Source organism: Colobus angolensis, unplaced genomic scaffold, assembly GCF_000951035.1.
Source record: "Colobus angolensis palliatus isolate OR3802 unplaced genomic scaffold, Cang.pa_1.0 Scaffold431, whole genome shotgun sequence".
Lineage (NCBI taxonomy): Eukaryota > Metazoa > Chordata > Mammalia > Primates > Cercopithecidae > Colobus > Colobus angolensis.
The window spans coordinates 2,381,252-2,393,501 of NW_012117722.1; the positions used below are offsets into that span (position 1 = coordinate 2,381,252).

General features: G+C 37.7%; 1 protein-coding gene across 1 annotated transcript in view; it reads right to left on the minus strand.

Annotated features, from left to right (window-relative positions):
* The window catches only part of COL19A1 (collagen, type XIX, alpha 1), a 339,364-nt gene that overhangs the window by 59,781 nt on the left and 267,333 nt on the right, over nucleotides 1–12,250 (minus strand). Inside the window, exons 21-31 of the mRNA XM_011957047.1 lie at nucleotides 11,667–11,702; nucleotides 11,519–11,572; nucleotides 10,763–10,816; nucleotides 9,321–9,374; nucleotides 8,578–8,667; nucleotides 6,878–6,922; nucleotides 6,693–6,770; nucleotides 3,859–3,894; nucleotides 3,694–3,747; nucleotides 3,552–3,605; nucleotides 2,160–2,201 (exon numbers count right to left, since the gene is read on the minus strand). Coding sequence (XP_011812437.1) covers nucleotides 2,160–2,201; nucleotides 3,552–3,605; nucleotides 3,694–3,747; nucleotides 3,859–3,894; nucleotides 6,693–6,770; nucleotides 6,878–6,922; nucleotides 8,578–8,667; nucleotides 9,321–9,374; nucleotides 10,763–10,816; nucleotides 11,519–11,572; nucleotides 11,667–11,702 — 597 coding nt within the window. The remainder of the gene's footprint in view (nucleotides 1–2,159; nucleotides 2,202–3,551; nucleotides 3,606–3,693; nucleotides 3,748–3,858; nucleotides 3,895–6,692; nucleotides 6,771–6,877; nucleotides 6,923–8,577; nucleotides 8,668–9,320; nucleotides 9,375–10,762; nucleotides 10,817–11,518; nucleotides 11,573–11,666; nucleotides 11,703–12,250) is intronic.

Consider the following 12,250-nt stretch of genomic DNA (forward strand, 5'->3'; position numbering starts at 1 on the left):
TTAGTAAAACATTAAAAAATGATAATCATTATGACAAATACAATTTCTAAGAGTCATTTGAAACTGACTTCATTTTCTTTGGCTTAGGGTTACCAGAATGGTAAATTTACAATAACTGAGTTTTATTAACATTCTTGGAAAAATGTCTTAAGATTTTCTCATGGAAAGAATAAAGATGCATCAATTATTAACCAATACACAATGTCATTCAAAGAGGGATTGATACACTGATTAATCTAAAAGGAGGCCTTTGAAGGGGCCTGTAATTATGCCAGTTCTTTTTAATACTTTAATCAAAGATATTTTTGCAAACAGAAAGCAGGATGATCAAATTGGCTAAAGACTCAAGGTATAGAGATATAGTGTTAACGTATGGGGTAACAGGATCAGGATTTAACATGATGTTATTACATTGGCCTGACAGATCCAACCCAGAATCTAAATTCCTGTATTTGGACTTTGTTCGGGGAACTACATGCCTCCCCTTGCTTCTATTGTATACAGTTTGTGGAGACTATCAGTCAAGATGTCCTGCTCTCTATGGACTCAGAACCTCAGTGAAATGACACAGAGACTGGAGCAATGGCAGAGCGCGTTCATTAGAGGGATGATTCCCGGGTGAGACTGTCAATTAGTTCCACTTCTGAGAGCCATGGAACCCTGGTTCTGCTTCCTGTCAGAGCCTATTCATGGTCCTTTGATCTGTTCTGTGAGATCCCATATTCTACCAGTATATTCATTTCCACTAAAGCATACAGGTTTCTCATCCTTAAAGAACCCTAAGTATTCTGAAATGATATAACTCCTGCAATCCTGCTATTTCCAACACCACTGTCTCGTAAAGAATCTAGGACTTAATGTCTGAGGACCTATGTTCCTGTGTTAACGTTACATTTACTTGCTGTGTGACTCTGAAAAAGTTACTTAACTGTTGAGAACTTCAGGTCTGTCATCTATAGAATGGGAATGCTGCAACAGGCTGAACTCATAAGATTATTATGGAAATTAAATGAGATGATATAAGTAAAGTGGCATATTGACTGTCCTGTAATTTTAACTCAATAAATATAAGATTTTCCTGAAATTCCGACCAATATTCTTCTCTGGCTTATAAAAACTGCTGGCTTTTGGAGGTCTTAGAAACTCCTTTAATATATTTTTATATTTATATTCATATTTACACTTATGTTTATATATTTATTCTCAAAACTCTACTTTACAAATGTATATGCTAGAACTCAAGTCTTTTGAATTCAACTAAACAGATATTTCTGCCTGCTTACTATTGTGCAAATAATTGTGTAAATCACTGGGCTAAATGCTAGAAATACAAACTAAATTATATATATCTAACTATAGTCTGTGTGTGTGTGCGTACACATACACAATGTCCATTCATACAAAGAAAGATATAACACATTGTGTTTGAGTATGAAGTCAAGAGTCTGATTTTCATGTGGGCTCACTTGGTCTTAGCATACCAGGCAGAAACATGCAAATACACACCCTTACATATGTGCCATTATCAACCCCCCAGTATGTTTTACTGATAAAATACAGGGAAGTGTTAGAGATTTAAAAAAGAGATAGCAAGATTAATTCCCTGAGATGATAATAGGTAGAGGTGATTTTTACTGAACAGAGTAACAGGTATTAGGGCAGGTTTCGACTGTGGAATTTTGTAAAATCCCATGACATCAAAATTCAGCCTTGTAAGTGGCTATTTATAGAGCAGCACTGATTTTCATCTTGGGACTGACCAGGCCAGATTTAGCGAGAAGGATTCACTTTCACAGTAGTGAGCCAGGGTGAGTCAACACCCATTAAGAGAAAGATGTTCTTCCAGAAGAGAGAATAATCTACTCCAGGGTGCTAATGACATAATTCTTTCCCTGTAGCCAATTCATAACTGTACTACCCACTGCCCTCCACCCATGCTCCACCCAAAATGAGAGGCTGGTAAAGAAGAGAATGAAAGAATTACGATAAATGGCACAAGATATATAAGATACATGTTTATTTTCCTATCTTAAAGATGTCCTGCCATTTAAAAACTGAATTGTAGTTCCGGCTAAGCAATTGACTCAATTTCTGCTAAATATTTTCTTTGTGATTTTTCTGGAAATTAACACATAATTTCTTACACGGCAATAGAGTACCTTGAGCAAAGCACCGATGTCTCCCAAGAGAGGAAGTGCAATCTGTGGTTAAGAGGGTAAAACCAAAGATATGTATTTATATATGAACACAATACAATATAAACACACAGTACAATATAGATATTTTTCCTCAAAATGCCATGAAACTTCTAGTGTCTCACTTTAGAATCACTGGCTTAACATTATGTTTCGTATCAAGAAATGTGTACACGGCACTGATAGAATTCAGAACAAATTTTGAAAAATGTTCACTATTCTCTCATGAACGTGCAAACACACACATCATCATTTTGACTGGGCATCCCTATTTTATATTTTCATGGTAACCTTTATGCCATCCCTGGTATATTATTGGTTTTAAATAATACATAAAGATAAATTATTTATTAAAAGGAAATCACTCCTCTGGCAAACACATTATCAGGCTGTTGAGAAATATGAAAACTACCAGGTAAGTTTGCCTTAAAGTTATTTCTCATGGAAGTTCAAAAGAACCTACAGTTGGCTCAAGTGATAGGCAAGACAAACACTGAAGGAATTTGGACCACATTTTGGCCACGTGTCTTCAGATGTTCTTTCAGAGAGACACTGTGTAAACCCAAGTAAAATTTTGTAAGATTCCCAGAAAAATGCACAAGTGATTCACTCAACAGTGGTGTTAAAGTAATGCCAAAATATGCCTCCACACGTAGCTTATAAAGGCACATAAGGCCCAAACACTGTGGGAGGTAGAAAGGATTTGTGAGGTTTAGAACTGAGAAGCCAGATTTGGATTTTATTATACAAGACTCTTAATACAATGTCATGTACCATATGGCCTCTCAAATTATAACTGCCGAGTCTGAGGCTATTTAAAGGGATTTCACTGTTGCTCAAAGCAAGGTTTAACCTAGAATAAAACTTTGAAACACACATTTAGTGCCTAAACCCATTTTCTAAGAGCCTACTCAAGTCAGTTTTCATAATTTAATCATTGCGACATTTTAAAGCTACAGAATCAATGGATCTGTACCATATTGTAGGCAACTTACCTGCAAAATTTCATTTAGAAAAATGAAATTCATTTAGCCACTAGCATTAGAAAAAATAGAAATCATGGCGATATATTTTATCTCAATTTTCAATGGGATTGAGACATTATATGCCAAGGCTCAGCCTGGGGCAAAATCGTACAGTTGAATTATACCCTTAGGAAATAAGTATTCATCACACACACAGAAATGCTGACCCAGCCTGAATTCTTTTTCTCTCGACAAAATAATGGGGATAAACAAAATCACCAAGCAGTCACTGAGCATTCTAATTAGTTTGGACAGCAAAACTTGCTTGGGAGGCTGTTTGGCTTCTGGGTGCATTTAAGATACATAAATCAGACAAGGTCTGTCTACATACCGGGTCACCTGGGGGGCCTGGCAGGCCTGGCTTTCCATCCCTCCCTGGAACTCCCTGAAAACAGAGGTGTCCATGTTGAATCTTTGCACATTGGCACAGATGCAGATTAAAATGGGAGAGGGTAGATAAAGAAAGTCCTTACATCATTTCCTGGAGTCCCTGGAGTTCCTGGCAACCCAGGAAGACCTCGAGGACCCTGGAAAAGGAGGGAAATAAAAATAGTTACTTATGAAGACGGTCTTTCAGTCATTTCCCCCAAGTAAGCAAGCTGGCTTTGCTGTGCTAAAAAATTAGTTAAGTAGCTTACCTGAATACCTGGCTCTCCAACTGGTCCTTGGGAGCCCTGAGTACAAATGACATTTTATTATCAAAATTCCACCAAGAATGTCCATAAATTATCCAAGTGACATAAAAGACTAAGCATTGCAGTTTACTTGGAGGCACAACAGGGTTTGCCACTGTACACACAAGGAAAACTGCAAAGTCGGCCAAGACTTTCAGGTCGCAGGTGAATAACTTAACCAGATACCTGTTGCTGGAAACATCAACATAATTTTGTTCAGAGACTGGGACATCTATCTCACTACCATAATCTGTCACTGCACATTCATGAGGGCACAAAGAATGCATCCAAATTCCATCTGTCAGAAACTGACCGCCCACAGGGGTAACTGGTTCGGGGCTTCTTTTCTTTTCTGCTTTCAACTTTGAGTCATTTATCTCTCGGAAGACATCACTAGAACCAGTGTTCAGTGACAAGAGTAGGAGGTAAAACACTAATCAATGATATTTTCCTACTTTTAGAAAATTGGAATTTGGGATAAATAAAATGAGGCTGGGGGATTATCAGGGAACTTAATGATGGTAGCTGTACTGCTCTTATGTAACCATGAACTTCTGTAAGAGGAATTTGCAACCTAAGTAAGTCAAGAGCTGGTTTCTTAGCAGTTGACTTCAGTAACTACTTACTCACTGACTTTTCCTTTCTTATTTAAAGAAATAAATATTCATATCACAGCTCTTGCCAAAGCTACTTTTTCCCTCTCTTTCTATTTATGCTCAACCACCATCACTTCCCTAATAATTTTCTTTTCTTTTCTTTTCTTTTTTTTTTTTTTTTTGAGATGGAGTCTCACTCTGTCACCCAGGCTGAAGTGCAGTGGTAGAATCTCGGCTCACTGCAACCTCTGCCTCCTGTGTTCAAGCAATTTTCCTGCCTCAGTCTCTTGAGTAGCTGGGATTACAGTCACCCGTCACCACACTCGGCTAATTTTTGTATGTTTAGTAGAGATGAGGTTTCACCATGTTGGCCAGGCTGGTCTCAAACTCCTGACCTCAAGTGATCCACCTGCCTCGGTCTCTCAAAGTGCTGGGATTACAAGGATGAGCCACCAGGCCCAGCCTCTAATAATTTTCTGATACAAGTTTTTACTTGGTTTAATTTCCATCTCCAATGGTCTTTTACATTCTTGCCCTGGCAAATCAGACAACCCTCATTCACAACATATCCCTTCACTACTTACGCTTTCTTTTAACTTTTCATGATAACTTCAATATAAAGATGTGATATTGTGATAAAATAATATTTGGTTTCTGCCCTTAGTTCCTGGCACAGAGCTCCTAAAACCCTCGTAAATTCCTTAACAATAGGTTGCTAACATAAACTTTTGTTCTAATACTTGTTTTTTGGCCCCGGTTGACACAGAGCTTCTAATCCCTTGGGTTTCTTGGGTGACAGGAGAGTCTTTTGTTCCAATGAGGTGACTCTTGGTGGGCTCCTTGATAGGAGCTGATCACCAGAAAGACCAAGCCACAGTTAGAAACTCGGCCTTTCAGCCCACCCCGCATTCTCTGAAGAGGGGAGAGGGGCTGGAAATATAGTTAGTTGTTTATCTTGCTGACATGATGAAGCCTCCATAAAATCCCAAAATATGAGGTTTAGAGAACTTCCAGGCTGGCCAAAACACCCATGTGCCAGGAGAGTGACACACCCCAACTCCGCGGGGACCGACGTTCCTACACTCAGGGACCCTTCCAGACCTCTCCCTTTGTATCTCTTCTTCTGACTCTTCAACTGTATCCTTTACTGATACCATAAACCAGTAAATGTAAGAAAGAGTTACTTGATTCTGTGAACCACTCTAGCAAACTACAGAACCTGAGGTGGAGGTCATGGAAACTTCCAGTTTATAGCTGGTTGAACAGAAGTAATGAGGGCCCAGATATGCAGTTGACCTCTGAAGTAGGGGTCGGTTTTGTGCGATTGAGCCCTTAACCAGTGGAATCTGACGCTAACTCCAGGTAGATAGTGTCAGACATGAATTGACTAATAGAACATCCAGTTGATGTCCATTGGAGAATTGATGAGTAGGGGGAAAAAACCCCACACATCTGGTGTCAGAATTGTATTATGTTGAATATTAAGAGCATAATAGGAAAAAAGTTAGTTTGTTTTTCTATTACACCACACAGGACAATTTTCTAAATTCATGTCATTAGAATAACCATTTATTTCTACTTTTCTTGTTCAAAAATATTTTATGTCTTTTCATAGTAAATGAAAATTGTATATTTATTATTATTTGGTCTACAAGTGTGGATATAGTGGTCATTGTTAATAGGGGCTGTTCTAGGCTCTGTCCTTATAGTTTACATACTTTAAAAACTGCCCATTATTTGTTTTTACCATTGAAAACACCATCTCTTCACTCTGAAGACATTACTCAGACCTTTTTGGTGTCATTTCACTTATGCGTACACCATTCACTTTAAATATTAACTTCTTGTTTTAACTTAATTAAAAACAAGCTATAATATATAATGACCTAATATTAGGCAGTCATACCATCTTACAAATATGCATTTGTGCTTTTTAATATATAGATTAGAGGTATAGGTTAAATGATTGCTTCTAATCCAAATTAGTGTATGTGTGACCAGCATCTGTAAGTTAATAAACAAACAGCGGGTACCGTCTCTGTGCTTAAGTGATACAACCTCAGTGCCCATCAATCCTTTCTGGATAGTGTTTATTTGTATTTCCTCCTCTGACCTTTCTATTCTTTTCACCTTGTTAAAATCTGACACTGGATTTTGTTTCACAATATTGGAATCAACAAGGACTGAATGAATTTCACTTACTGTTCTGCCAGGAATTCCTACCCCTGGTGGGCCTATGTCCCCTGGGGAACCGTGAACACCTGGAAGTCCTCTTTCACCCTGTGAAATGAAAGGCTTCTGTTAGTGCAAGCCTCAAGAGATATAAACTTCTCTGCTGTATTTTGTTAATTATTAATTTCTTAAAAATTAACTAAATATTTGTATACCTTTGGCCCACGTGGACCAGGTGCTCCAGGATTTCCATCTAATCCCTAAAAGAAAAAAAAAGATGAATACATTGAATACGTATCTTCTTCTAGAAAGGTTATAAACACATTAGAAGTTATAACTAAAATGTTTTATCACTCCATCTTATTTGAATAAATCTTTTTCTATAAAAGAATAAGGAACAGGGAGTACACATTTCAATAGGTTATAGATTTTGTATAGTTGTTTTAAAATATAAAAGATTTTTATTTATAAAATGAGGCACCTGATATTGAGAACTATTATTATTATTTAATAATGTAAGTTCAAAGGCGATGAGAAACAAAGGCACATAAAACATATTTTAAAAACATTGGTTATTTAGATTTTCCAGCAGTCCAGTTTTCAATGTCCTGGGAAGAGTCTGGGTCACAAAGACATTTTCTGCAAATGACAAACCATGGTGATACCTGCAAAACCTCTGGAAGGGAAAATTCAGGTAGTTTTTCTGTTTTACAATACTGTCCTAGGAAGTTTTATGGTTTAAAACCAGTGTACCTGACTGGGATTCATGGATCTCTACAGAATCCATGTGTAGGATTCAGGGGACCTAGGAATCTTCCAAAATCATATGCAAAATGTTGTATGCATGTATATTCTCTTCAGAAGAAAGCCCTTTGCTTATCATACATTTAAGAGGTTTTATCTCTGATTTAAAGAATAAGATGCCTGTAATCCCAGCACTTTGGGAGGCCGAGGTGGGCAGATCACTGGAGCTCAGGAGTTCATGACCAGCATGGCTAACACGGTGAAGCCCCATCTACACAAAAAATATAAAAATTAGTCAGGAGTGGTGGCGTGTGCCTGTTGTCACCACTACTCAGGAGGCTGGGGTGGGAGGATCACTTGAATCACGGAGGTCAAGGCTGCAGTGATCCATAATTGTACTACTCTGCTCTAGCCTGGGTAACAGATTAAAGACCCTGTCTCAGAAAAAAAAAAAAAAAAAAGAATAAGATGAATAGATGAATGTTTATTTTTTCCCCTCACTTTTATTTTAGGTTCAGGGGTACATGTACAGGTTTAGTACATGGGTACATTGCATATTGCTCAGGTTTATTGTATGAATGATCCCACTACCCAAGGAAGTAAGCATAGTGCCTGACAGTTTTTCAACCTTGCCTCCCTTCAACTCTCCCCCATCAGTAGTCCTCCATGTCTCTTGCTCCCATCTCTACTATGCCGGTGTGCAACCAATGTTTAGCTCCCACTTATAAGTGAGGACATGCAGTATTTGGTTTTTTGTTCCTGCATTAATTTGCTTAGGATAATGGCCTCTAGCTGTATCCATGTTGCTGCAAAGGACATGATTTTGTCCTTTTTATGGCTGCATAGTATTCCATGGTTATATATATCACATTGTCTTTATCCAGTCCACTGTAGATGGGCATCTAGGTTGAATCCATGTCATTGCTATTATGAATAGAGTTGCAATGAACACACGAATGCATGTGTCTTTTTGGTAGAACTATTTATTTTCTTTTGGGAAAAGAAACCCGTAGTGAGATTGCTAGGTCAAAAGGTAGTTCTGTTTTAAGGTCTTTTTTCCTTTTTTTGCAGACCTAAACTTATTCCCATACTTGTGATCTGAAACTAGGAACCCACAAGCAGTAATTAATGAACTTGCAAGAAATATATTAACAAAAGGGCTAATACTTACCGGTTCCCCTGGCAGGCTCTTCCCTGGAGGACCAGCCTCACCTTTTGGACCTGGAAGCCCAGGAGGGCCTATGATCCCACCTGGATCTCCCTGTGGAAAACAAAGTAAGATTCTTACTTTGATGCTCAGGTTCATGGTGGGAAGAGAGGAGGTAGTGGTTTCCATCGTTTTAAGTTGTCATCATAGCCAGTCAAACTTCATTCACTCACTCACCGACTCAATAATATTTATTGAGTACCTAATTCATGCCTGTTCAGTGCATTTAGATTTTGCAGTTAGTTATATTAGCAGTATCACGAAACATATGCATGTGTGTGTGTGTGTATGTATATATATATGCACAAAAGGGCATATTTATTAATAAAGTTCTATAGATGATCTTTATGTTTTCTTTAAGTTATTCCCCAATAACAGTTCAATGTTAATACACTGTTTCCATGTAGATATCAAGAAATAGATCCTGCAAGATTAAGAGACTTCTTAGGTTTATATCAGAATTGGTAACTGAGCTTGACTTTCAGACTCCCGATATCTTCATCTCTCAGTTCATTTTGTCACATGGCATTCCGGTGCCAGAACCAGGGCTGCCAAATGCACAACTCTAGGGGGTACCATTTACATTGTAGTTAATGTGAATGTCTGCCCCCTGCACAATCCCAGAAGCCCTGGGGTGTCCTTTCATCTCCCTCTGTCTCTTCCTCCTATCTACTTAACATATACAATGAGGAAAATGCAAACTATACCTTTTCTCCTTTAATGCCTTGTTTTCCTGGGATACCATGTTCTCCTGGCAATCCCTAGAAAACTCAGAGTGAATAGGAAAGAGCAATGAGAACATCTCTTACAATAACATTTCCCTATATCTGAATCTTTGTCGAGAGAACAGAATTTTAACATACAGCCTATTAATACAAGGAGTTGGATTGATTTTGGCCTTTAAGACTTGGAAAAATATTAGTGATTCTACGTGGTCTGTTGGTTCAAGTGAAGCCACCTGGATGCCATAGGAAAGAAACTAAAGTCGAATTGAACCGAATGTCTCACCCATATTATTGCCATGGAAGAGGGATGGTGGTTGGTAGCATCACATAATGATTCTGAAGGACTCTAGGGCAACTAGAAAAATGTGCTTTTACTATGTTTTAGAAACAGTGGCTCTTTCTCTTTTGATTTTGTTCTCTTTATAGCTCTGGCCACTATCACTTAATCTCAGTTTTTGAGCATTGTGGCTCCACTTGTGCCACCAGGATTATCTCTCTTTTCATGAGATCTGTTCACTAGATTTATCTACAGTGACCCATTAGTTGGCATAGGGAAGTTATCAAAAGCTTTGATCTATAAACTGGGTGTTCAAAGTACCAAGCAGAACATGTGCACCGATCAATAGACAGGAGAGGCTCAAGCGGTGAGCATGGAGAATAGAATGTGAGGTTAAGGGTCTGTTCTCAGGGCATGAAAAAAGGAGAGATCCTAAGAGTTGCCTGGAGGGAACTGTAATCATGGTCAGATAGTGATCAGTCTCCAAGGAGTTATAGCCAAGGATTTTTCTTATTTTGCTCAAGTGTGAACTGACGGAGAGCTCGCAGCTCCCAAGTTGTCAGAAGGCTAGGAAGATTGTCCAAGAAATAGAAAGTTGATCCAGATAATGAATAGAAAGGTGCATTGAGTATTTTAAGTCCACTAAAGCTAGGTTATAATGCAATCTGTTGATCTTCCTTCAGACATACTTTTAGCTAAAAGACTTGCTTTTCTTTGGAAGGCTTTTGCTAGAAAATGATGGAAGTTTTGGAAATGTCTTCCTTAGATGGAGACTTGAACTAAAAACTGTGAATATTGAAAATGTTTTCTTTCTCTTTTGGTGTTCTTTATTTCTATTGACATTTCCAATCTCTCTACTGCTGGTACAGCACTGACAAGTATGTCCAAAATGACAATTTAATTAACTTGAGCTCCAAAAACCAATTTATTAGGCTAATGATACTCAAAAGGACCTCACGTGAATATATGATGGGCCTAGTCTTCTCAATAGCCCCTGACATTTGGTATAATCAGTTTTAGTGGCATAGATGACCCATGTCTTTGGGAAATGAGGGATAACTCAGTTACTTGAACAGATGTTGATGTTTTCAAAAAACATGTCCTAGTCTCAATTTCATTTCAAAAATATCAAGGACATTATACATACAACATCTCCTGGCGGTCCTCTGGGTCCCATGGAGCCTGCAGATCCCTGCTGACCCTAAAATAAATGGTGGTATATGCTTTAGCTTTGCTAGGAAAAAAAAAAGATAGATTGTACCTGAGTATTTGCAAAGCCTAGTGTGATCTTCATGTATAGGAAGACCAACTTTCCACCATCCCACTTTCCCACTTTATCTGTATAGTACTGAAATGTGCTTTGGGTTTACCAGGATAGTTTCCAGATGCTTTTATTTAATTTATGTGTTCTCTCCAGCAGGTGATAACTGAAGTTAGGTAACTTGCCCTACCCATTGTCTGGGAGTACACCACATTAATTTATCCTGCACTTTCCAAAAGCTGCTCTCTTGGGACACTGGTGTGGAATCCCACTTGGGATACTCAAGCAACTCAAGGTTGCAAATTTTGGTTTAGAAACTGAATCTTGAATTCTGTTACTTTTAAGAATATAGCTCAAGGTCATAGATTTAGCTCACATTGTTTACTCTTAAAGCCTTTAGGGATGCTATTGTGAATATGCTCTGAAAAAGAGTTTAGAAATCCTATTGTGAACCAGAAGATAGTTACTATGTGTGTAATAAATACAGCCGATGGGGAAAATTGAAATCGCCATGGAAACAGGATAAAGTCTTGAAGAGCATTTGTGAAGAAAATGAGTGGCACACCAAAGCACCCTGTTTTACAGAGAATGGCTATAATTCCCAAATTATTTCCCAATAAATCTTAGTTATTTCTTATATACCTTTAGTCCTGGGCTTCCTATTAAACCAGGGGGACCAGGATCTCCAGGTTCACCCTAAACACGTAGGGGGAAGGAAAGATCAATGTTGCTTTAATTTTCATAATCTAATTAAGGTTGGAGATGAAATTGAAGAATGCCAGGAAATTACCTTTACTCCCTGTGATCCTATTATCCCAGGTTCTCCCTGTAAATAAAATAATTACTATAGGGGTAATGCTTAAATTCAGATGGAAATGGACATCTCTGATACTTTAATTGAATTTCTAGTAATTAACATACAATAAAAAGGGAAATTATGGAAGACATAATGAAATCAAGGAAAGTTCATTCTAAAACATGATTGAAAATACTTACTACTAATGAACAATACTTTCTTGATTTTTTCATTATAATAGTTTTTCCCCCAATGCCACTTTTGACACTGTAATTATCACGTCCCATTAGCAATTACTGCATTCTCTACTTAGCTGACATAGTTATAATTTGCCACCAACTAATCTCATGTCCCAGAGAATTAAAACTTCAGAGAAGGAATTAGGGAGAGTAGAATTTAAAGTAATATGTGTTGGTGATTCTACTTTTAGTTATATGTGCTTAATGATTAGTTATATGTGCTTAATGAAAAAAAATCACAACAAAATTAAGGTTACACAAAAGAGGACAACATTGGCTATAACAAGTTTGCTTTTTACATTTTCTGTGACTTATTAACATATTTGATAAATCCACTTT